At 36.8% G+C, this 27,243-nt stretch overlaps 1 protein-coding gene and 1 long non-coding RNA gene across 3 annotated transcripts in view; one reads left to right on the top strand and one right to left on the bottom strand.

Annotated features, from left to right (window-relative positions):
- LOC146763859 (uncharacterized) lies at positions 1–26,696 on the top strand. The gene is made up of 2 exons (XR_014951301.1): positions 1–2,598; positions 4,462–26,696. It is a non-coding gene; the product is annotated as an uncharacterized LOC146763859 (long non-coding RNA).
- PIK3R1 (phosphoinositide-3-kinase regulatory subunit 1) overlaps positions 5,060–27,243 on the bottom strand; it is a 60,109-nt gene continuing 37,925 nt past the window's right edge. For both annotated transcript variants that reach the window (XM_021534414.4, XM_085566698.1), the window contains 11 exons: positions 26,267–26,468; positions 25,992–26,071; positions 15,929–16,031; positions 15,154–15,252; positions 14,848–15,028; positions 14,272–14,397; positions 13,140–13,282; positions 12,690–12,866; positions 12,525–12,593; positions 10,110–10,280; positions 5,060–9,637 (listed from right to left, as the gene is read on the bottom strand). In XM_021534414.4, coding sequence (XP_021390089.2) covers positions 9,448–9,637; positions 10,110–10,280; positions 12,525–12,593; positions 12,690–12,866; positions 13,140–13,282; positions 14,272–14,397; positions 14,848–15,028; positions 15,154–15,252; positions 15,929–16,031; positions 25,992–26,071; positions 26,267–26,468 — 1,541 coding nt within the window. In that variant the 3' untranslated portion in view covers positions 5,060–9,447. The remainder of the gene's footprint in view (positions 9,638–10,109; positions 10,281–12,524; positions 12,594–12,689; positions 12,867–13,139; positions 13,283–14,271; positions 14,398–14,847; positions 15,029–15,153; positions 15,253–15,928; positions 16,032–25,991; positions 26,072–26,266; positions 26,469–27,243) is intronic.

Below are 27,243 nucleotides of genomic sequence, written 5' to 3'. Positions count from 1 at the left end.
AACTTGTTCATGTAATTGCCACAGCTAACTGCCTTCCCCGTAAAAGGAACTCTCTTCAACCATCCTAATAGAGGATGTGTTCTTCAGTGTTTGACACCACAAGGAAAATTCTTACTATCAAAATGCTAATAGTAGTCCCTTTCTTTTCCTGTCTGCTCCCATATTTTGTAAGTGGCTATTTGGAGTCAGGGTTACTCAGGAGTTGCCTCACACAGCTGTCAGAAGGGCACAGAGGCAAATTGTGTCTGGTCTCTGGCCACACCCTGCTGGAAGTACATGTGGCCCAGCCAGATAAGAGGCACTTTTTCCACTGGAGAGCCATGGACAAGACCTAGCTCATCCGTGCTTGCCAAGATTACAGTGCAAATTTGACATGCCATGACAAGATTTCTGTTTTAGTAACATTATTATTGCTAATGAAGATCAAGACATTTTGAAATATCAGTGTCATTTAATTGTATTTGTACACAGATGGCCTTTTTTTTTTTTTTTTTTTTTTTCCTTAAATCAGTTTGTCATCTCATTCTGTCTGAAATACTCACAGCTCTGCAGGAGAGTGGCTGTACAAATTTGCTCATTAACTAGGTCAGTCTGTTTCCATCTAGAAGCAATAAGCGCTTGCCCAGAAATCTACAGTGCCTACCATAAAGAGATGAATGCAGTGAACCCACTCTGAAGATTTTACTGACGTATCCTGAGAAATCCTAGTGCTCAAGGGTTGTTTGTCAAACCCTGGCTTTCTTGTTTACATTGCTTCTTATCAGTAGAGCAACAGGCTGTTTGCATAGCAGCTTGTCTTCTTTCATTTCAAGACTTTTGAAGCGTCTCCCCAAAATGCTCCTGCCTTTGACCTGACACTGGATCTGCTCTAGCCACAGAAGTTATTCAAGGCCTGATCTCCCATTTCATTGGATGGGGAAACTCCCCAGGCTGTCTGCAGACTCTTGCCAGTAGAACACTCTGAACTGAAAGGTTTGGTTTAACGGAGTAGGTATGCACACACTCATGTACCCAAAAAACACCATAGAACCTGCCACCTTGAATTTTTCACATAGTAGACCCTGGGGGATTTCACACAGTTCTTTTGCCCTGAGGTAGAACCCAGTCTGACTGGGAGGTAATTTGACTGAAATCCTTCCTATCTTAGTTTTACTATCACGATACCCCACCCTCTGGTCTTGGCTATGAACCAGCTGGAAGGAAAGAAAGTCAAGTTCCCTAGAACTCCCCAGGATATGGAAGGAAATATAGATGTGGTGGTTAACAAACTGATTTTATTTGGAAAAAAACAGCAGCACCTTCTTCATCCATGTCTTTTCAGTGACCACATGGCTGGCAAGAGACCAAATTATTCCTCAAAAGACATGTCTATAGCCCTCACGAAGACATGCTGTTGGGAGGCACTGATAAGCCAGGTCTGAGGCAGTACCAGCTTTTTCCCTGAAGCAGTCAGAGAAGGCGGTAGTATCATGGCATTACTGCTTATCTGGATTCCTCTGTGTGGAGTTCAGCATTACATCTCCAAGGAAGATATGGGCCATCATCTCTTTGAACCTGTCTGTCACCCTTGCAATTATTATGAAAAACCCAAGTTCTACAAACCAATTAAAATTTCAGAGCCAAATTAATTATCCTTTATCATTATGCCTAAGAGCAGTACTAAGTTGGTACTGGAAAGACTAAAACTGAACTGCCTAATAGAAAGGAAGAGACTGAGTTCATCTAACCTTAGCCACATTAAAGGTGCACATCTAGCATAAGCCATTTTCCTGTGCTGTCCTTCCAGTCAATGGAACAATTCCATAGAGTGATTCACTGCATCCTAGGAATCGTGCCTGAGGTAGGTGGGGTGAATCACTCTGGGAAATTGCCTGGCTCTATGAAGAGAGTTTTGCTAGACAGCTTTGATGACAAGCCTTTCTTTATGTGCTTAAAATTAGACAAGATGAATCCCACCTCTAAATGTTCAAACTCAATGTCTTTCTGAAACAACTAAGAGCTGCAAATTGCATGAGAATGCCAATCCTGCATGGATTTCTCAGGCAGGGTGGAAGGCAACTGGACGGTGCAGTCTGGGTGAGAGGTGCTTGCTCAGCCTGAAGTGAGAGGTGCAGAGCTGCTCCTCTCACCTTTGCTCCCAGGTCTGGCTCCAGTTCTGACACCTGCTGATTTGCATTCCTCTTGTATTTCCACATCATGCTCTATGAGGTCTCTACTCCCATTCAGTCTTACAACAAACAGCCTATTAAGAGTTGCTCTACCTTTTAGATAAGTAAAGCTTATTGCTCATTGCTATGAGTGCAGTGACAGGCCTATGAAAGCCATCAACTGCATAAACCACTGCCATGGGTGCTGTGCAGGCAGGGGTAATGGATGACTCTGTCACACAAACAAGACACAATTCCTGTGGAATTGACTCTCAGTGCGTCTGTTTCACCTAACACTCCATGGATGACTGCTGGAGGACTTCCACCAATTACAACATGAATAAAAATGTGAAAATTATGAATCCAGAATGTATTATCAAGCACAAGATTTGGGGGGAATGAAGTAAACCATGTAGAAAACAAAGATTTATAGAGGATGAAATGCTCTCAGGTATGAATTCATTATTGTTCTTTTCAGGCTATGGACTTCTAATGAGTTAGGAATACAAGACACAGGACAGTGAAATCATCATCTGAATTAACTATATTCATGTCCAGTTTTGTCAATATTTTTTGTTCAAAGACTTGATAATGGTAGGCTTCATATCCTTTTATATAATCCCTGTTAAATTTTACTCCTGTAAATATTTGCACATTTAAATCAGTAGCCCTAAATGCCTCCCTTTTTAGTATGCAAAGGTAATTTCTTTGTAGAGGACAGAGTAGGACAAATGGTGGCAATGCCATTCTGGCAGAAAACAAGCCCTGGAGTAGCCATGGATAAAAGCCTGCTTTTTCAAAGAAGGGCATTTCTGTTTATCTCATCACTTGATCAGAGGTCAAAAGGTTTTTCCCTGCAAAGATTATCCAAAGTTTAAATAGTGGCTGATCAATTAATATCTGTTTATCTAGGTCTCAACAGAATTTCTCTTTTTGGTGGTCTATGTATTTGAGGACATAGGTCTTCAAAGGGATTAAAAGAGACACCAGAGCCACGCAGTGTTCCCACAGCTCCTGCTTTTTGTTATATCAGAGGAAATAGGGAAGGCCTGATGCCTCTTACACAGCCCTCTTACACAGCCCACATCTGCCTGGAATCATGTCTGACCTCCCTCTCATGCAAGCTGTCCTGCAGAGAAAGGAAAACCACTTATTTTTAGCCTTCTTCCAGTCAGGGAGGCTGGAAGTCCCTGCTGTTTGCTATTTTCTCAGTTTGCACCCTCTAAATGAGGGAACAGGGCCCTTGTGGTAAATGTTAGCTGTATCCTCATGGCAATCACTTCAAAAGAGTCCATATAAGCAAGAGGGGCTCTTCCCCCATGATAGCTGGGAGGGCCATTATGAGCAGTGGTAGGTGGCCCAGGGTTTCAGAAGAACTGTTCTCCTTGCTCCTGCCCTTCTGTGCCCGGCTGCAGCCCTGGAAGCACCTGTTGGTCCATGCAGAGCCATGGAAATGGCAACAGTGAGTCTCAAAACTTCCCTCCCATTTTTTGGCTTCATAGCTCAAATAAAGGGATTTGTGTGAAGTTACTTGCACACAACTTTGCATGAGCCAAGTAACTTTGGGAGAAAAAATCCCAACCCATGAGCATTCCCAAGCCTTTGAAAATATCACAACCATTTGTATCTGCACAAAAAGAAAAAAAAAAGATTTAAGCAGTTTTCCTATGATTCTGTGACCATCAAAGTTTAGCAAGAAAGCAGAGAGGGAGAATGAGGGACTATTTGTCTGCAAACAGTAGAAATATAACAGCATTTTTGCAAATTACTTTTCTAGCCTGCAAAATTATTTCTATGCAATGTATGATACTGGCAGGAAATCTGCCAGTCCATAAATTTTTCTGGATTATGATCCATCAGTCTTAATTTCTCTCCAATAGATGATGATAGATGACACATAATTCACTACTTACTTCAACTTATTTTTCAATGATGACTCTGGGGCTGCTGAGACTTGTGGTCCTCAACATCAGTTCAGAGGGCAGGAGTGAGATAAACTCAGTGTCAGTATAAAATAATCAGTCTTCTGAGAAAAACTGCAACAGATGCAAGTGCTGGAGGTCTATCCCCACTTGCTATTAAGCAGGCTAAAAATACAGTAATAGCCCTTAGTCTAAGTTTCTTGTAAGAATATGTAAGGACCAGTGACAATGTTGTGGTTATTAAAAATTGTTCAAGTCTGTGCTGTATATCTGAGTCCAGGGTATTTCTACATTATTGTGTGAGCAATATCTAAGCAAATGGAATGGAATGAAAGCCTTTTAGAATGGAAACCTTGGACAGAATGGGAGTAGGAATCTCTTTCTTCTTCCAGGGTAGCTGGCTGACTTCCCTGGAGGAACTCTCTTGGAGCAAGATGTGAATGAACTCGAAGAAGTCAGAGACCATATACCAGTCATGAGGGGAAGCAAACAATATTCACAATTGCCCTTACCCAAACCCCACCCCTCCAATACTTCCTCCCTCTTCTTCAGTCTTATGCTGGGTTTCACAATTAGATGCAGATGGGAAGCTGGTAAATTACTTTCAGTTGCAAATTCTAACAGGTTGGGTTCATGGAAATCAGTGACAGAACTCACACTCTTTTCAGAAGAACCATAACTTTATCTTCACTGCAAGAGGCAGATCACAGATCATGAGTATTGTACTGTTTTTGCAATAGTATGAGATGAGCAAAACTGTCATTTTGTCACTGTTTGACATGAGATTATTTTGGAGCTACTCAACTACTTCATTCAGTTCAAGAAACAAAATGGCTGTGAGTCAGCTGAAATTATTTGCTCCCTAGTTCCTCTAATAATAAGAGTATTTGGGTATCATTTTCAAAGAAGGCCACATATAAACAGGAAGAGTTAGGCAAGGATACTGGTAAATAGATATCACAGTCCTTACTGAAGCCTCAAAAACTGAACTGCAGTTCCAAAACAACCTTTATTCTGCTTAAAGACTTATTACAATTTTTAAAGCAACTCAAAAACAAGACACAGCTCCATCAACTCTACAGCTTGAACAAAATTTTAAGGAGGCATGTTTTCACTATTGCCTTGTAAAGGCAATTTACAATCCGCTTTGCCCTCCACCTCGTCAACGACAATTTTAAAACAAAGTAATCTTAATGTTTTAAAGACATGTAACAGAACAGAGCTTTATTTTCAAAAAAACAACAATAAAAAAAATAGCAGCATCTTGGGCAGCTAATGCAATCTCATCAGGACAAGTGCAATGTAACCTTACCAACTCCTACAGTTTAGTCTCAACTGCAGTAAACAGAACATGACTCTACATAAAATGCTGCACTTTGTAACCTTGTCCCATGGGAGGCATTATGCTTTGAGCTGCCCGTTTCTAAAGTGACCCTGAAAAAAACAAGTATCAGGATTCACTTTCCCAACTTAAAACCATGCATAGCAAAAGCACTGTGTGAAAATCGGCAGTTTTCCCCATTAGAAGCATCTGAATGTTTTCCCAAGCATTATTATTTCATTGCCAATTACAAGACAAAGCCATTTTTTCACTACAGAACAGTTGACACCAAATAGAAAATCTGAAGATTTGGTTTTACAGATTGCTTGACAAGATAACGGAACCATACAGACAAGCTTTTTTTTTTTTCTTTTTTCTTTTTATTTTTTCTAAAAAGAAACTATCCAACAACACAGAAACTCAGTTTTCTAACTGTATCTGGAAACATGCTGCACCCACAAAGGTCTAGTGTGCATGTGTGTGTCTTTAAACAAAGTTAATTTAAGATGTCACTTACTAAATTCAGTAAAATGATCATGTTCTGTGAAAATGCATCTATACTGGGAACTGTTCATACATAAACACATCAAGTGTGTATGAGTATGCACAGATATGCACCCCCAACCTGAAAATTCGTATTTCAGCTGAATTAATTCAGAAACTTTTAATTTTGCCTGTGAGTTTTGGTTCTCTTTACTATGTGTCATGCCTTTAAAGGCATTGTGAAAGAGATGCTGCAGTGCAGCATAACTCAGGGATTTAAAATAAAACAAAATGTTATGCAAATCAAAGAAAAGAAAAAAATAACAGAAGAAAGCCCATCCATTAATTATATTTGATGAAAAAATTATGCATCCATAGAAATACAGAAAAACACTGTGTTTCTTCAGTTATATCCCCATGTTTTTTTTTCTGTATATAGTAGTCTGAGATCAGATCAAAACTGGAGTGAACAATATGGTACATTAAAGACAAACAACTCTGCAGTGAATAGGGCCTTTGGCAGGACTTAGCTCTGTGCATTAAGGAGGAGAGAAATGCAGAGGCCACACAATATGTAAGTACCAAAGAAAACCCACTCATGCCAATTTGAGGGTGTAAATGATCCCTGCAAATTGCACAGACCCTGTGTAGGCAGAACATCCCCTTAAGAAGCCCCAAGCACTCATCCTTACAACATAGGGCTTTTTTCTCATTGTTGCTTGTGCAAGAAAAGCAAGTGTCAAATCTGCACACACACTATTTTTTTTCTGCTACAGCCACACACAAAGAGAAGTTGCACAGCACACAGGAATGAATTATATTCCATACTGGGCTGGGCATGCTAAGGATATGGCCCACTGACATAGCAGGGGTTTTCTTAATATGAAGAAAAATTAGATCCAAATGCTTTAATTATGATAAAATTTCTTGACAAATGCTACGTGAAACATCATTTCAGATTACATATATTTTGCCTACAGAGAAAAAAATATGATTTTTACTCTTAAAATATTTAACATTCAGAAATTAATATATGTCCGAAGAATATCTTGGATTGCTATAAGTGTTAAACTGCTGTATATTGAACAAATCTGTAACTTCAAGCCCAGTAGTATAACTGGCATGCTAGAGTAATTGTTGGTGTTTCTTGTAGTATAAACCAGTTATTAGTATAACAGATTTAACAGATTCACATGGTCCTATAGGCCTGAAAAAAGTGTGGAATGAGAAAGAGAAGGCATGAAGACTAAACTTCTATTCAGGAAAAATATTCAGAATAATTTTCTAAGTGATGACTATCATGAAACAGTATTTGTTGGATTTTGTTTCCTGATATAAATTCTAGTAAGAAAATACACCTACAGGAAAGCAAAGACAACCCACCCCCCCAAAAAAAATAGACCACAAAGTCAAAATAAAATCAAAAGCCTTACAGCCTCAGAACTGAAGTAACAATGTAAAAATGAAAATATAATATAACAATTATTGGAAACTGGAAAATTTCTTATATTATTTCCAATAGCTTATAAAGCATTGTGTACTTTGAAATAAAAAACAAAGGATCTCTAACCAGAGCTATTATGAGAGAACTCCATGGGTCTCATTCTTTTGATTGTGTGTGCAACTCTCTTTAATAGTAATAGATTTTATCTTTTGCATCTTGGGGGAAGAATAATTTCATATGCTCACTTACTCAAATCTTTTCCAAGATTTCTCTGAATGTCATTACTTCACTGATTTGCTAAGTGTGAGTTTCCTCAGTGATCAGGACAATAAATAACGATTGCAAACCATTGACAGTGAACTATCTCAGGATTATGGGTAACTCTGTTTTAGTGACATTTATGTATTCGTTTCCCTTAAATGAAACAAGATTTTGTAAATAAATCTCTGGTGCTCTGAAATTAGGGAAGTGTTCACTTTGATACTGCCTCAGCGTACAGACTTTTGAAAATACATATCATGGCCTAACAATTTTTAAAAAAGATATTTTCTTAATTAGTTCTATACTGTATCCAAATATTCTCAGTAGAGGTGGAAGCTTTTTTTCCCCACAATACTAATACTAAAAACAAACCTAGGCAACAGATTAGAGAAACTTCCTTCATGTGAAATGAAAATACCCTTACAGGCTGACAAAAATTCTGTCACAGGAGGTCAAGAAGTTATTTATTTACTGTGAAGGTGGATTCACTCTGAGATCCAAACTATCTACACTCTACACTGCAGTAGCAAAATATCCCCATTTTTTTCTGCAGTCACTATCAAAGAAGGATACACTATTTTTCTTGTCTTCTCTATATAATGACAATCATGATAGAAGTTCAAAATGCTTCAAGAACCAAATGCAGCATGGTACCGTATTCTAAAGATATCTCTGAAACAGCATTGTTGGACTCAGTGATATTTTGTAATGTTCACAAAATTTTATTGAATTAAGCAGCTTTGAAGCTTATCAGGCACTGCCCAACAAAGTATTCAGTAAAAAAAAAATTATGAACTTTTTAAACTTTGAGCTAGGAGCTCAATATTCTATACAATGAAAATTGTAAAATATTTAATAGTTTAAATTCTCAAGCCAACTCTTGCTGGCTCCTTGTACATTAAAATAAAACAAAACAAAACAAAACAAAACAAAAAAAAAAAAAAGGTAATCACCAGGAAGAATATCCTTAGGGAAAAGAAATTTTAAAAAATTAAGAAAAAAACCAAGAAAAACAAGCTTAATCTGTAGATATGCTTGAGAGAAGACTACAGCCTAAAGAAAATCCAGTATTGCATAGCATAGTCTAAAAATTCAGCTTTCAGCTAACCGAAAAGGAAAAAATGAAGCAGTTTGGTATTGACAGTTTCCATCAATGACAGTTAAGTCATCCAGTACTATGTACATTATTATACACTGTATGCCATTGAAAATCCTGTTTTCTTCAGTCTTAAATATATTCTTAAAACAGGATTTTTAATCATCTTAACAAAACACTTCCTGGCACTTTGCTATTACAATTATTCTGAACAATATGCTGTAACTGAAGTCCTTTTAAAGTGTCCCTTAGAAATGAAAGTGCCACTCTGCTACATATCATTCACCAGAAACCAAAATAGAACCACAATGCTGTATGTCTGGATCCACTGAGTGCAGCAACACCATTCCAAGTCAGATTGTGACCACGAATTCCAATAACTGAATCACACAGACCTTTTATACCTTGTGTCCAGATAATCCAATGTTCTAGCTGGTAAAGCTTCAGAAGTGGTCATATACAAGCACCATGCTTAAAGGCCTCTATGTCCCTGCAGGGAGATCAGGTTTGGATTTTTCTCTTGTGTTTTTCTTTTATAATTACAAAAAAAAAAAAAAAAGCACTTAAGATTACAAACATACATTCACAGCATAACACTGTGAGCTCTCCCACTGCAGTTGTGAAGGAAATCTTTAGTCCCATCTGAAGACAAATAGCTTTGATACTGCAAATTCTCAAGTAAAGCTGAAAGGAGCCTTTTCTCTCCAGAGGCCTCAATGTTGCCAAATCCTTTCTTTAAAAAAACCGACAAACAACCCAGAGTATTATGATCTTCATCGCCTCTGCTGTGCGTAAACTGGGTAGGCTAGCGTGACATTGAGAGAGTCATTGTGCTGCACAAGTGATGTGTGCTGGTAATGTAGCACCAGTTCTTTTAGCGAGTTGTACAAGTTATATGGCTCTGCAAATCCATACCCAGTAGGTGTTTTGTTTATCACACAGTGCTTTACTTCGCCATCCACCCTAAAAAAAAAAAAAAAAAAACAAACAAAAACAAAAACAAACAGTTTTTAGTTTTCAGAACAGTGAAATTAAGATAGAAAATAAGGTATTAGCAATGCATCTTAAGATGCTAGTCAGTACATAGAATTCCTCTGTTTTGTAGTGGGATAATGGTAAAAACCTATGTTTAGTCCAAATTCGTGAATATCATCCTAGCGTAGGGATGAAGGAGATAAGCAGGACTTAGCAGTTGCACAGAAAGGAGAGCACACATGTTCTGGATTTCCCTCTGAGTGAGGCTCCTGTGTGGGAATGGCATAGGTTGGAGCTGTGTAGGAAATGGAGCAGCAATAAGAATGGCCTCAGGACACCTTTACCTGCTTCTAAGCCTAAAGGTCCAGGAGCAATTGTGCCTATTCAAGTGACTATCTGCCCCCAGCTGAAGGTAGCCCCTTGCATGTTGGTTATATCATTCACAAGTTAGGGTACATACACAACAGAGCAGGCATAGCAGCCTTGTTTGCTGCTCTCTCGAACAAGGAATGTTCCATCTCGTTTTCCCCGCAGCAGATTTTCAGCTTGGCTTCTATTGATATTTCCTACATTCCATGTTCTCTCATCGTGATGGGGCAAGTCCTCATCATCTTCTACCATAGAGTATTGGCTGTTTGAAAGAAAAAATGTGTTTGTGAAACGCAGAACAAAAATCCACTAATTACGTAGTCTTCCGTATTACAGTGGTTAGCAGGATGCCTCCTTGGTAAAACTAGGGATTTAAACTAAGTAATACTGCACCGTTTAAACCACTGGATAAAAGTAAAACATAAGCTCTGTTTCTTGTTTCTTTGAAGAACACTCATGTAAATTTTAGGAAGAATATAAAAAGATGATGTGTTATTTTTCAGAATATGCTGTGAGCACTTTAGTACTTCTGCTATTGCTCACTGTTTTGGTTAATAACCAATCCAACAAAATCAGTACCCTGTGAGTCAGCTTCATTTCCAATGATTGGAACACTTGGTCAGCAGTGAAAAATCATGCAACGTATCAACTACAGCTGCTGCCTGGAGAACCTCTGAGCAGTTCCACAGGGAGGCATTAATTATTTACAGGGGAATGGTTTTGTGAAAAGGTGCAAGAGTGCTTTCTCTCTCTCTCCCTCTCTCTCTCTCCTTCCTGCCCCTTATAAGGAGATAATGAAAATAGCATGCAATACATGCTTCTCTACTAAATCAGCCACCAACCAATCAGAGTAACAGAGAACCTTTGAGCTAAAGCCCACCATGAAAAAAGAAGCATCTGGTTCAGCTGTGTGGACATCACCTTGAAATTCTGCAGTTCCAGAGCTCCCCGATTTCACAATAGCCTGCAGTGGTTAGCTCTGTTCAGCTTGCAATAAGTCTGTGTTAGGTTAATGCATGTATTCTCTATGTAATGGGCTTTTAATTTTCCTTGGTCTAAGAAAAGATGACTTCTCACTCATCCATGGTTCTGTTTTTCTGAAGATTCTCGAAGTAGTTTACAGAAATCAGCAATCACACACAGAATTCTACTTTTCATAAAGAGAAAAGGTTATTTTTTTCCAGATAACACTATCTCCAGGTCCCTTATCGCATCACTCTTTTGACCTGCACGACATTCACATGCATTCAGTAGTGGCTGTGTTTCCAGCCAGCATCTAGAGAAAGCAATTCTTGTTTTTCATCCTGCTTATTATATTGGGGGATTTTTTTCTGCGATACAACTTCAGAAGAAAAGCCATATTCTAAGTTTAATTTTTCAGCAGTTACCAGACTTGCCAGCAAGGAGTATCAAAGTGAGATAAAATGAAAATTTTCTTCAAACAGTTTCACTTACTATTTTGATGCTACACTAAACCCACAGAGTGTTCTTTGTCTACTGTTTAAGTGATAGGGACACTAGTGGGGACAGGTGCCTACACATTTTACATCTCATCTTTGAGTTGTGCTGAGACTGAGAAACCAACATGGCTTTAAAGTATGCATATCATTTTTTATCTCCTGCTTCTACCACAGCGATAAGCACAATTTCCAGGGTAACAGTAGGAATTTATTTATTAATAATAAACCAAGCCAAATGAAAATAAATATGGACAAGGCCAGAATGCAAGGCAGAATGCACTAGAGTCATTGTCAGTCTGCTGCTTTCATATTATGTTCAACCAGGCAGAATAAAAGGGACTCACAAGAAACTACATAGGCAGAAAATGTTGGGACAATTTTGATTTTTCTATTTGTTCATTTTTCACTGTTACTGTGCTTCAGATATTTGGTCTACACAACACAAGCACTTTTTACCTTTTTTCCCAGGAAAGAAATGAAATGTATTCATCAGCCTAGCCTCTGTCAGAACCTACAGTAAACTAAACTATTTGAAATGACAGCATACTACCCTGCCATTTTCCATAAAAACAAAACAGAGGATATTCCTCAGCACATACAAATTTATCATCTCCAAGCAATGTGACACAATGATGTGAGTACCCCTAATACTGGATAGCATCATGGTACCCACCGTTGAGACATGGAAAAAGCCTGCTCATGCCTAGAGACCTTCTGAATAATTTATCCATCATATAACATCTCTCTAAAATACTAACACCTCATTAACTTAATTTTGCTGGCAAGGAAAAAGACACAGGTTACATTTCAGTTTTTTGCTACAGTAACTTGATTATGCATTTCTGTGAAAAAAGGAGGAGAGTAGAGACAGCAACCTTTCTAATACTTGCATTATGTAGGCTGTCATCTCTTAATAGTATGCATTGTTACTGAAGACCTAGGCTTGAGATTTCCTCTGTGTGGTCCAAGACTAATATATGCGTTATCTCACTTTGGTATTTAGGTGATTTGAAACACCAAAAATATCTAAATCTCTCAATACTTACTCTTCTGCATTTTCATTTCCAAGCCATTCATTTAGCTTCTTTTGCCGAACGCCTTTTTGAGTCAGCCACCTGAGCAATAATGCAAATGAAATTAATTTTTAGTCATAAAAGTTGGATACCATTAAAAACCAAACAACTTAAAATTTGTTAATTCATGATACTTACATCAAGTACTGATCTCTTGTCTTCCTCAGCTGTATGAGGTCAGGCTTAATGCTGTTCATACGCTTGTCTATCTCTCTATATTCAGCTGCTTGCTTTTTTAAGTCTTCTTCTAATCTACGCCTGCTGTCCACAATTTCACTTATCCGAGACTTCAGTTTTTCATAGTTGTGCATGATTCTAGATGGAACAATGTGGTAAATTACACTCTGATTTCTTATTCATAACTTTATAGTCTGCTATTTAGAGGTGTAGACACCTAAGAGAACAGATTATTTCTCTAAATGTAGTTATACATTTTGCCAGTTCATGTCTACCCTATTTGAGGCTTCTTAGCTTACAACTGAACAATTTCAAACTTGTAATCTTGCTTCAATTTTAGGCAGACCTATACTTGGCATTATTTGTTTTTTCAAAAATCATACAGTTTGATATTCAAAATCAAATACTGACCTTTGTATTTCTTTTTCATTTCCTTCCCGTTTAAATTTTTCAATGTATTCCTTACTGTATCTTTCTTGTGTTTGGCACTGCTCTTCAAATATTTTTATTGTTTCATTAAATGCCTCAATGGCTGTTCTTTTCATTTGAATTTCCTGAAAATAATATAATTGTTATTACAGTTGTTATCAGATAAAGGGGAAGATTTACTGGCTTGTGTTACAGAAACACTTCAGTACATTGTAGAAGAATTTCCTTTCAATATCGCTTTACCAAAACTTATTGTGTCTGCTGAGCCTCATGGCATAGAGACAACAAGCCTGTGCGGAAGGTTACCACAAGATTTCTATTATGAAATTTATCAAGAAATAGAACTGCTAAAAAAAGAATCAGTTACAATCTTTGCTTTGTATAAATAAATTATGCTTAGAATGTTATGGAAGTACACTTTGCCCTTTGTATGAATTCGAGTTGTTAGAGGCACACCTGGCTTTCTGAACTAAAGGTGGCCTTGACAGGTCTCAGGAGGTTACCTAGTTTACCCTCCTGCCCCTACATACCTAGTTGGTAGCCAAGTCTTAAGTCATTAGTTCAAGTCGGCAGCAATTCTCCAATTTTCTTCCATTCTTTTTAGGTGTATTTTCTGCACATTTTAAAAAGCAGTCTGGATTCTGGGACTTTAAAACTGGACTTTCAGTGGGACTTCAAGGCATGGCTAATAATTGATTAAGCTGAAAGAGGCAGCTTTTCATTCCTGCATTTTGTCTATACACGTCATCTCTTTATACTGAATAGGTAAACCAGACCCTTCAAAAACTCAAAATAAAATGAAATGCTTCCCTAAAAATGTGTCTTGAAAACTGAAACTCAGCTTGATGAGGACAGTATGCAGAAGTGGTGGTAAATCAGGACAGTTGTGTACTAGGTTTGGATGGAGCTGTCAGACTTAGGCAGAGGGTGGCTTAGTTTACAGGTGATGTCCAAACATGAGTATGAAATTTCACTATTCTGAGCAAGCACATCAGGGCAATGCAGTGGTGTTGGAAAAGAGGAGTAGGAAAATAACAGTATGAATTCACAATAATATTCTTCACAATAAAATCTGCAAAGACTTCTATTCCCCTTTGGTTCAAATCCAGCTTACCTGAGATGTTCTTGTGTAGTCTTCATAGAGTCTGTCATATTCTCTGCTTTTTTCTTGGAACTGGGTATTATATTCATGTAATTTCTTTCCTACTGCTTCAATGCTATCCTCTTTTACAACTTGATCCTGGGATAATGAGCAGAAAGAAAGATACTCTGTAAAGAAACAATTATATTGCACAGCTTTTCTGGATAAAACTGTGCTTAGATAATTACATGGAAATGTGATTCCTCTTTCACCAATATGGAGATAAACTAAATGCATAATATGCAAATGAGATATTAATGACAAAAAGGAATTTTGCATTGCAAGTGTTTAGCTTATAATGAAAATTACATATTTCACCATTGAGTGGGATAATTATTAAGATGTTTATTTCCTAACAGTGTATCTGAATTATTTAAAGTTTTAAATATTTACATGCAAAGCATGGAGCTGGTTTTAAACAAAAATATCAGATTTTGTACCCAGATGATTTTTTTAAACAGTAACACAGCTGAAGTTCTTCATGTTTGGCAAGTTTGGCAGTAATTTCTCTGTATTTAAGTGAAACATAAAGAAAATAAACTAAATTACCTGCTGGTACTTAGATACTGGATAGAGTAATTTTACATCCAGTTTAGGATTATACTGGGCTAGAGATTCATTCCGGTAGTGGTTTATTAGCTCAACCACAGAGTTGAATGTCAATGGGTCAGAAAAGCCGTATTTTCCATCTCGGTGAAAAATTTTGATTAATTTGTTATTTCCTCCTTTCCTGCAAATAAAATATATTGAAAAGTTTTGAATGATTCAAGTAGTCTTTCCTAAAGAATACTCTCATTAAGAGCAGTTATTGCAATTTACTATCAAGTATTAGAGACCCAATGTAGCTAGTCTTACCTCAGTGTCAGTGTGTAGTCCCCATGCATTTTGGTTGAAGCATCTCGTACCAAAAAGGTACCATCAGCTGTGTCTCGAAGCTTCTCATTTACTTCTTCTCTAAAATGAAAGCAAAAGTACCAATCATTTCAATCAGTTCTCACACATTTATTCTTCCACAGTGCTCTAAATTCAAATTCAAATGTTTTGAAATAAGTGTGTTGTAGAAGCCTTCTATGTCTCCATATTAAAACAACTATATATTACCTTATTTGATATTGTTAGAGAACAAGTGGGATAAAAAACGGCATACTCTGTGCTCTCACTAGACAAATTTATTATTCATGCGAAGCTCTTTCTGCTTGTTCATACAAGCCTATGCAACTGGAGCAGCCAGTGCTGGTCTAATATAGCTATATATAGTACAGATAAAAATGTTGCTAATATATGGCACTTGTTAATCTGACTTGCTGACTATGGTGCCTACAGCTGAGGTTCTGAATGAAAGACAAGAACAGAATTCTTTCTTAGTACTATCTTTTCATGCTAGCATTTCATATACTCTTAAAGTAACAGAACATTCATTTTGCATACTACATTCTAAGTGACTGCCAGTAGCTTTTTAGTCATATTTTGAATAAAACCAACTCTAATATGTTTGTGATGGAAACTATCATAAAATTGTTCTTAAAATTGTGAATTTTCTACATTCAAAGCCTAATACATATACACAGAATAACACAGCAAGAATAGCACAAACCCAAACATAATAAATAAATGTCTTGAGGTGATTTACCTTGAGATATCCCCCCAGTACCATTCAGCGTCTTGTAATGACATGTTGTTATTCATGCTATTGTTAGTTACGGTGTTAGGTTTCGGTGGCTTAGGAGGCAGTGCTGCAAATGAAAGAGGGGAAGAAAAGTTATAACTCACTGAAAACATGACCATATATTCCTTGAAATGACACATTATTACATAAATTTTATAATTCTGAGTGCGTTAAAAAAAATAACTGGTTACCAAATAGAGTTGTCCATCACTAACAGAGTTTAAAAAACACTGCAGAAATCAAGAAATTTGAAAACAAAATAATTCAAAATAAAGTTTTACTGTTTTAAAAAATAATTTTATCTTGTAATAATATATTTTAATGAAAATATAACACCATGTTCAACTCCTGCCCCTGTGAAGAAAGCATTTGAGAAAAAAAATCTGAAGTTTGCTTTTACCTTCCTTCACCATCTTTGGGTGAACACAAGTAATAAAACATGCCTCTTTTTTTTTTTTATCCTTCTATGTAATGATCTTAGAGGAATTTTGCTGTTTTCTTACCTAGAAGTTGAGTAATAAAAGATGAAAACCCATAGCAATACAGTATATTTGAAGAAGAACCAGGGTTTTGTGATCCTCAGCATTCTGTGCAATGATTTGCAAGAAAACCCAAAAAAAACAAACCCAGCAGTTTAAGAAATCTATCTGTGACCTAAATATCCCTTGTGTTAATCTTAGTATCCTACAGAATAAATTGCATTCCAAATGCCAAGACTGATTAGAAAAACAACCCCCCTGCCCCTTTTTCAATGTCAAAGCTGCATATGTATACCAGTGGGTGCCAGAGAAGATACTACTGCAGCACTGACTTAGTGACAAGGGGGACTACACTGGATCAGGATTAAAAATCAACTCAGCTCTTTCAGTTCTCCAGTAAGTACATCATTCCTGTCCTGTATATTATGCCCAGGCTGAAAAGACAATGTTTTTAAAGTTGCAAGGAATATCAGGATAGCGTAATACTTTTATGTGATATGAAAAAATGATGCTACAACAGGCATTCAATTAGTACTGCTAGATTTTAAGAATGTTTCTTCCTTAAGCAATCCAAGGCAATGACTCTGAATCACTGTTTCAGGAAATATGAATGTTACTACAGCATCTTCTTTTAGGCACAGTATGGAACAGTGAGAGTAAAAATAGTAATAAAAGAAATAAAATTTCTACATTATAAAATAGCAGGACTAAAACTACATCTAACATAATAAAATCAAAACAGAAACAGGCCAACTCAGTACAAATTCAATTAAGTAAGCAATCAGGTATTTTAATATATTAAGATTCTAATTACTACAACCATGCACTAAACCACAATTTTATTCTAATTAATGAAAAAAGGAAAACTATTTGTATTAATAACAAAGTAAAACAATCCTACATATCCAGTAAGAATTTTTCAGCAGCTATTGTAAAGACCAAAATTAATTAAGTCTTCTATAATAAGACTGCAGTTTTACCTGGTGGATCCATTTCTATGTAAAACATCAAGTCTGTGCCACAATTTATATCAGTCTTAGGATATTCTATATCCAGTTCTTCCATATTCCAAACAGTATTGTACATTTGTATGAGTTTCACTGAGTAAGCTCAGATACAAGAAAAAGAGTCAGGCTGTCTTTGTAATGGTGTCTTGGAATTCATTTTGAAACCTATAAGGGGCTGCACTGTAACCTATTACATCATAATCCTCAGCCAATCATGTCAAAATAATGTCACCAAACCACTCCTGCTTTCTCATTTTGTTCTACATTAATCTTAAAACAATTTCAGTTTTGGGAAGAATCTACATTTAGCAGAATTGCAACATAAAGCTGGTATTACATATAAAAGGAGCAAGTGGACTCTCCTTGCCCATATTCCTGGATCATTTTCCTGACTTTGCAGCATGGTACAGTCCAATCCTGGCAGGATGACAAAAGGCTGATATGCTGCAGCACGTAGCTCTTAGACACAGGCGCACACAACACACACACAGGGCAGCTCCCTTCAGAAGCTAGTTGGTCATATCTCAGGTGAATTCTCCTGCTTGAATGCCTGAAGTTTGCCATTCAAAAAGATTTAAAAGGATTCTATAACTACTGCACATATTAGAGATGCATTAGAGAAGAGCATGACTGTGTGTGTACATCTATTATGCACTCATTTTACACAAACAGAGAGATGTATGTATCCACATAATGAAATATGGATTATGGCTTTAAACTCTACATATTTCTACTGTTTTTATGGGCACATAGGTCTGATAGAGTTTATATTACAATATAAATGTACTTACTACAGAGACGTCTTTCTCTCTTACAATTATGTAATAAAGCACTATTCAAATCAATCTATAATAATTAATTTTTAAATCTAAAGCCCAAATACTGTAATCTTACATTCAGCTGATTCACTCAAACAATGGAAGAAATTCATAACTGAGCAAGATCGTCAAAAATGGTTTTGCTAAACATAAAAAAGCTGTGAGGCTACAATAAGATTTAGTCTGCCTTTTCACATAGTTTTCCCTATTCTCATTGATATACTTATCAAGTTAATTGTTTTTAAAAGCAAGAGTCCCTTGTTAGTGTCTCCTTTGCCCCTTGACTTTGTGTCAGCAGCATACTCCAACCATTTATAAATATCCCATCTAAACTCCCCCATCACTGCTATAACTCTCTCTGACCTCTTGGAAGAAACATGGACAGAATAGACTATTAACTTCAGAGCAGAATGCTATGTAAAGCAATATATTCACTACAGTCTATGGGGGGAGAGAATCAGAGACCAAAAATAACTACAGCAAAGCCTAGTGTAGCAACTATCTCTGCCTTACACCTTAAGAAATTGTGGAACAGCTGAAATGCACTCTATCTCACAAATACTCATTAAAAAAATTAACACAATTTATATGATTTCCAAATATTTTGCCCTGCCCGCCCCCATCTCCCCAACACTGTCTGTGTCCCTGAGCAGGTTATCCCTTTCAGACAAGCATCAACATTCAAGAGCATGTCTGGAGTACACACATATACAAAAAGATGAAAGCTAGTTTGCTTTATACATTACAAAACTTTCATTTTGAAGCAGACCTTTCCCTTCCTGGTGAGGTAGATATGGTCCAAAGATTCTTTCAATTTCCAAAATACTTAAATACTTAAAATCACCGCAGACACAACTCTAAACACTGAACTTTGATGTTTAGCCCACCTGCTACCCAAACAATTAACTTGTCAAGGTAATTATTTAAATTCACTTACAAATATTTCCTCTAAAAACTGCATTGCTGCTTTTGGGTTTTAAATGGGATCAGTAATTTTTTAAAATTCCATTGAATAAAGACTTTCAGGAAAAACTCCTTCCCTAGAGTTTCACTGGTGGCCAAATCTAGGACTGAGCAAACTTGTATAATCAGGTTAGTGCTTAGCTCAGACTAGCCTAGCCTGCAGGCAAGAAAAGACAGAGGAGACAGATAGGCTATTACCCATTTCCTATATAACTTGGAGAGGTACTGAAGTACTTGACTTGAATTCATGTATCTTAAGACTTTTAAAGCTCTTCCTGATAATCAGTTACAGTATAATACTTCCACAAGATGATGAAAAAAAACACAGAAATTCAAAATCACTTACTTTGTAAATTATGCATTGCAAAGGATCACTCGTGTAAAACAGTCGAAAATACAATCCAGTATTGGTTTCCTCTTATAAAAATCTTGCTTAAAAATAAACCCTAAAACCTCCATTTCCTAGGAAGCTTCTCTGAAGCAATGAAGAAAAAGAGATTGCTCTGCTTTCCAACCAATGTTCCATAAAACCCCACAAAAGAGTAGTAACTTGCAGTGAGAAAATCCAAGCCTTCTCTCTCAACTGCTTAAACTTACTCTGTGCTGTGCAGAAGGTATCCACTTACTCTGGTTCATCATTAAAAAGTGAACCTGACTTCAGTACTGTGAAAAAAAAAAAAAAAAAAGAAACCACCACCCTCAGTAGCTTGCACGTCTCTCACAGATAGAGATCTCAGTTTCATGATTAACTTGGGTAGGTGCAAATATTTGCTGAGCTAGGAATTTCAGCTGGGGGATGGGAGCCAGATTCAAAGTAAAAGTTGTCATCAACTAACAAGTGGGCAATGCAGAGCTAACTTTCTCATTTTAGCTAAGTAAATGAGACTACCATTGTAAGAAGCCTTAAAATAGTCCCTATCACTGGCTGCTGCATGCAGCATTTAAGATGAGAAAAGCACCATGAACAGCCAAATACAGGAAGTGGCTAACTGCAGAAAAATATAGAATAAAAATTTTCCTTGAAAAGAGCTACATCTCTAGAAGCAGCCTCATGCAAACAAAATAGCCTGCTTACAAGCACAGCATCACCTTTTACATGCTCATGCTGGATCATAAATATAGATGGTGCTTCAAGACCCTTAGTCTGAGGCTGTGAGACTTTTTATCAATTTCCTATATACTAAACATATTTTTAAAAAATCTGTCTGTATCCATGGTGGTTTCCAGTATATCAGGATTGTTCATTTCTTGAGCAGGCAGGTGGGAAAAGGAACTGTACAGAAAGGGCGGAGCTTAGGTTAAATCTATTTTCCTTGCCTTAGTGTTTGATGGAGATCAATCTCACTAAAAGAACAGAGCAACAACCAAAGATCCTACTTCCCTCTGTCTGCAGAGGTTATCTTCTTTGCCAGTTAAACTTCTACAAGGAAATAAATTCAAAGTAAAAGAAGAAACAGACACATTAAGAAAAGGCGAGGGAGTAGAGGACTAATATTTTCCTCTCACTTCTTGCAAACAGTGAGAATTTCTAACAAAAACACTGAGAATTTCTTTGGTATCTGCTTGTTGCTCCTTAAGGCACTCAAATAGTATTGAAAAGTTTTTGCCTCTTTAATACTACACATGCCAAAATCCTCCTATGCACCTAATAATGCACCACTTGCACCTAATAATGACATCTCAAATACCTGCAGTACATTTTGATGTTTTGCACTTGATTGACTAGCTTTACCTATAACAATCCCTTGCTTCCCTAGTTTTAGCCTCTGCCTACTTGAACAATTGTCAATTCTAAATATAATTTAAATCAGCAGAGTCATAAAGCCTACTTCAAGTGGAGATGGAAACTTGTGTTTCTGAACTAATTCAGCTTCAGACTGTACTTGATATACTTCTTTACTGTTACAATTACAGGAGTTGAGAATACTTCTTGGTTTTTAGGACCACAACACAGATGTATATAGTCAGAGGAGAAAAGACAACACAAACTTGGTTCACTGAACTTTTTTATCAATTAAAGAAGCACATATACCCTCACAGAGATAATTAGTTCCTCATTATCTTGCACAATAGATACAAGTGTCTTGTTAAAAAGAGATACTGGCATGAACACATCTGTATTTTCAAATATTGCCAAGTCTTATCTTTTTATCTAAATTTCAAAATCCTGAGTTGTGCTCATTTCGTTTGCAGTCTACTATTCCTTGCAGTCATACTCACAGTGTTCTTCTATTAACATAGCACATTTTTTTCCTAAAACATTATGTCTGAAGCAGGAAAGGAACTTACCAGATTTGGCATGCTTCCATATGTTTTACTCATACATACCTGCACATGGACATAGCAATCTGTAAAAAAGCTAATAATGTTGTACGTATTGTTTCACTTTTATCAAATTCTTGCAATTAGGTATTGAGAAACACAAAGTACTGGCTCGTGTGAAAACTAAAACCAAGGACACAGCATTCCAAAGTACAGTGGTTAGCCAAGCATTGTGGTTTCCGTTAGGTCAGGGATAAAACACAACTTTTATTGGCTTAGAAGGGGAGCCCTCTGCTGGGTAGGACACGATACACATGGTCACCCGCTGCCATGGGCACCGCACCCACTGTCCCTGGCACTCGCAGCCTTCTGCATGCTCCAAACCCCGCTCCGCGCTGCTGGCAGTCCAGCCAAGACTCTTACATGATGCAGATAAGTTCTGACAACTGCAAACATTCCTACACATATGTTTATATCCCCAGGACACTACCGACACGACTGTTGTCTTGGGCTAATGCCTGTAATAACACAGGGTATCTCTGAGGAGGAATCAAATTCCAGGAGGAACTGGATCAGCCTTTACATTGCCCTGCTCTAGCTGTTATACCACCACTCTTTTGAATATTTTTTGTAGCTAGAAGCAAAGTTTCTGCACCTTGGTGATTCTACCAGGACTTTCACCTCATCCCCAGCAAGTGAACAGTTACATATAAGGCAGCCTTATTATCTCACTCATTCTTATGTATGATGCTCTAAGTAGGAAAAACTACTTCTTCAGGCTGCAGTATTTGAGCTGTTATTTACAATGTTACATACAAGCCCAAGAAGCAGGGACAAACTGGGATACGCAGCCCAGACAAAGCAGCTCAGCTCTAGTCAGTGCACAGGCTTTTGGAGGCTTTGATTCATTGATACAAGGCAGCTCTTTGCTGTAGCTCCTCTTCTGCTCTTCACCAACTGTGCTGTGACCTTCCCCTTGCTTTCTCGCCACATCCCCCTTCCTCTTTGCCTTCCTTAGACAGATGTTATTCTCACACACCCCAGCTCCAGAGAGGACCCCTATCTCCCTAAACTCCCCACCCAAAATTACTTCCCAACTTTCCCTGTGTGGTCTGCCTTTGCAGCTATGAGTGCTAAAGAGATCATGCTGCTCTGAGCACTTACTGCAGATTACTACTATAGGAAGCTCTGGGATCTTCATCCAGGGCAGGCCACCTCCAGGAAGAAAAACCAGGAACCTTTAAGATCCTTGACAATTAACTGAAAAACTACCCCAGTCTTCTATACCTACAAGTATAGCCTAATATAGCCTATTTTCCACTATTTACCTTCACAAGTCTGTATGATGTGTGAGATTCTGTGAGACCTGAGCAGTGTTATTTGCTAAAATCTGTTACAATTAAGGTATTTTCTTCTAATCATATTTTCTGTTTTGGATAGCACATTTAGAGACTTGTACTCTGTTTCTTACTGTACTCTGTAATTTAAAGTCTGTGCAGCTGTACATGAAGCTGGGATGCTCAGATGGGATACCAAAACCCACCTACCTTGCCCACCAACACCATCTTTTGTCTCTCCTGACAAACTTGAAGAATGAGACATGAACCAGAAAATTGATCTAATTTTTTCCAGTCTTATTTCTCCTGCAATATTACTTTGTCTTCATCTGCTACACAAAAGCCTATGATTCTATTAATAGGTATTGTTAACTTTAGTATTTTTATGTAGGACTAAGCACTATTTTAATCCACAAACTAGAATTTTAGTTTGCTGATGCACACCATGACAGACAAAATACCCCAATCCATATGTTCTACAGTAAGTCAAGTAATGGTCAAGGAGTAACTCTTCTTTTTGTGCTATGACATCCAAGAAGCATCACGCTAGCTAAAAGATGTCCAACTGAAGATGCCTAATTTAAGATACTAATTTTAAAATGCAGTAAGATATAAGGTCCAACTGCTTACTTTCTACTGTTTGCAGGTAAGAAGTATAATTAGTGGGTGATGTGGTAAGGAAAAACCCCACAGCTGTGCAAAGATCTACCTGCTATTCAGATTGGTTATCTCAACACTCCATTTAATGTATTTATATACTGCATGCGATACCACTAGAACTTAATGCACAACTTGTTTAGACAGAATGTTCTCATCTTAACAAAAAGAATTAAGAAGAAAGGAAGCTATCAGTCCAGCCTGTGAAAAAGAGAAGAAACCTGGCAGCACTGGCTTCCCTGTTATCACTTATTTGTCATGACATTATTTTCAATAAGTAAACTTCTTTCTTAGGACCTCTCAAATTCTCCACTTGCAAAGTTCTATTTAAGACTGTAATTCTTAAAATACTTACATGATAAATACGGTATATTTTACTGGGATCTTCTTTTTATTACAATTTATCTAAACAGTCTTTATGGAAAATCAAGCCACTAAAAGCAATAATCTTAAAGATGACCATTCTGAAAAAGACATCTTAGAGTGCTTTTTATAGTTCTATGAGAACAATAAAAACAGCCCACTCCAGGTGTTCAGGTCACTGAATGATATTGGTGTGGAAATGGACTCATGGCATAATCCTGCAAACTTACAGAACATATTTGTAAGATTCAACTTTACAAAATTATTCAAACTCTTTACAGGCCTGAGGGCAGAGACTAGCTTACCAGACACTAAAAAGCCTTAAAATTTGTATCTGAGTTTTTTTTTTTCCAGCACATTAGTACATGTGCAAGTGTTCTACTAGACATGATGGACTTAAATGCACAGGGAAGGAGTTCTATTTTTGTAACAGATCACATGAAAAATCCTAGAAGGACTGTCAAAGTAAACTATTGCACCATGCTATATTAATTAATGCAGAAGTAATATCAAAAACAATCAGGTATTCCATTATAATTATTAATGTAGTGTCAAATCACATAAACCTGATGGGTACAATGGCATTTCTTCAAGCACCCTAATGACACTCTCAAAATGACTAGATTCTTTGTCCTCATTAGTCGTTCTAACAACACCTTTCACTTTTATACTTTCCTCACATGAAGTAACTTGGAAAGATAAGCAAACAAGTGATCTCTTAAATGAGACTTTTAAAATTCTTGCTTTGAAACTGAAGGAACTATTGACCCTACCTTTTTAACCTCCCCACCAGTGCTTCTAGACATATAAATTTATATACTCCAAATCATTTGCAAACATCTAACTACAAAAAATGCTACCAGCATCAGACTATTACAATCTGTTTTGCTTTTTAAGGCTTGCAACATGTGACAAAGACAATAATTCTTTAACAATTAACAGCTATTTGCTGATTCTTAGTAAAACAGGACAAATACTGCAAGTTTGGACTCTCCTAGTTGTTATGAAGCATTAGACAGAAAAATACACGGCTATTCTGGAAATCCCTGTTAACTACTTCACTGAAATTGAACAAAACTAAATAGCAAGCTGAAAACAGAGATACACAAAACAGTCAGGAAAGTTAGTTAGTTAGGAAAGTTTCCTAACAAAACTGGTAAGATTAGAAAAGCTTTTCAAACAAGCATTAGGAACAAAAATTTTAGCCATTTAAAATTAATCTTCATTAGCTGATGAAGAGGATTATACAGGTGCCTACCTGAAATACAGGAAGTAAAGCACTTTCTGCTGTGTTCTAGCTCTTCGGATCTTAAGTAACCCTACAAATCTTACTGCCATGAACTTTATTTTGTCCTTTGACTTCAGAAATTGGAAAGACATAGCATGTCCAATGTTCTGTTCACCCTTTCCTTTGTTAGGTTATTCTCTGTTAATAAGCTGTGAAAGGAATTGCTTTAAACTAATATGTAAAGTTCTCTGCATTAATAATTTCCTTTGCACGTAGTTAGCAACTCTGCCTTGCTTCTACTGAACACTTAATTCAAACCCAGGGATTTTGCATAAATTAGAGGTGTGCTTTATTTTGACTTAATTAGATGTTAACTTACAGAAGCAATACAAGTAGGAACTAACTTTCCTTGATGGGCTCTTAATATTTTTCACATTATGTGTATTGATGTTGATAAATATTTTGTGTATCTGGATTAAAAAATACATGTATGTAAATAATGTCTCCATAAAGTATAGCAAATCTAAGAAAATTTGCCTGGGAGTAAATTGAGAGCTCAATAAAACCCTGAGAATTAGCCCCCCCACCACTGTATAATATGCATTCTACTTGTTTACAGGTCTTAAAAACTCACAAAATCCTATTTGCTGTTTATGAAAGAGAACAAAAATCCTAAAGCTGTACAAATTATTAACACTAAAATGATTTTAATGAAAAATACTATTTCTTATAGAACAAACATTGCACACCACTATAACACACACAAACAACTTCTGCTTAGCTCTGTAATTGTACACTTTTGTCTTCCACTAAGTTGGATGTAAATTGAAAAAATGCAAGCATTTACTGTCATTAAGTTGAATTTTAATATTTAAGAGAACATATAACTTTTTAAACTAAAAACATTTTTTACCTGGTACAGGCTGTCTCTCGTTCCATTCACTTGTGATTAAAACCTCTAGGATTTTTATGTGGTGTTCTGTATTATCAGAGCTGCAAGAGATGGATTAGGCAGTAAGAACTAAGAGAAGTACAAAAGTTTACTTTAAATTATTAAAAAAAATTGAAAGACTTTACTACAATGTCCTTATATCAGAAATAAGGTCAGAAAATTATTTAAGTAATCTTATTATGTATATAACTAATTCATATTTACAGTACAAAATATGGTAAAGATGGCCCACATACCTTGCTATCTGGAATTTGAAAAGCAGAGGGCTGAAAATTTCAGCCAGAGACCTTGCATTCAAGAGATTTTTGCTGGAGGCTTGACAAACTCTGAGGAAATGTTTGAGCAAATACTGGAGTGTGAGCCAATACTGAGGAGGTATATTTGGAGATCTGATCAGTTTCTTCAGCAACTGAGCATATTCCTCTGAGCTCTGCACTTCTGCAAGCAAACAGATAAATGGTTCTTGAAACTAGCACAAGAAGATTCAAGTAAAATGAAACTATATGTGACTCCTTTAGAAACACCAATTTTACAGAAAAAAATAATTTCTGTCCTTTATTAGAACCAAAATATATCTTTCTTCTTTTAAAATAAGAGAAATGCTCAGGGAAGAGTAAAGACCAAGTATTTAAAAGTCAAATGGAAACAGATGCATTTTGGTAAAAACCACAATGTGTTCAGAGTGTACTGGTAGAAGTCTGTCTTGTGTTTAGCGTCACACATGATTGGGTAATTCTGAGATGCACGAGATAAGTCTCACAGGTGCTGTTCTAACTTTGAAGGTTACCAGTAACAATATCCTGTCCTGAGATATATAATAGAATACTTGGCCCATGTGCTTAAAGCCTATAAGCTGCACTTGTTTGAAATGACCACTGTGGATGACGAATCTCACATGCATGCATTTCTCACTTCATAATCTGCAACTCCAATGTAACACAGCACTACATGACCTCTAATACATTTACTTTGTCAGCACTGATAAAAAGTTAAAAATTAGCTTTCTGTATACAGTTAAGTCCTTGATTTTTTCCCCCAGTGCTTCTATAGTACTTCTAGTTACTAAAATGAAGAGAGCTGTGATCCCTTATATTTTACATTATGTTTGCCTAAATAAGTAACTGAATAATGCAGAATAATGTCTAGATCTAAATTGAAACAGCTTCCATAGACAAGGGTAAAGGTATATTTGTGGCTCCTGAGATATTGCCAG

This window comes from Lonchura striata, chromosome Z (genome assembly GCF_050655825.1).
Source record: "Lonchura striata isolate lonStrDom1 chromosome Z, ASM5065582v1, whole genome shotgun sequence".
Lineage (NCBI taxonomy): Eukaryota > Metazoa > Chordata > Aves > Passeriformes > Estrildidae > Lonchura > Lonchura striata.
Note: the sequence above shows the minus strand (reverse complement) of the source record. Positions and strands in the feature narration are given on the sequence as shown.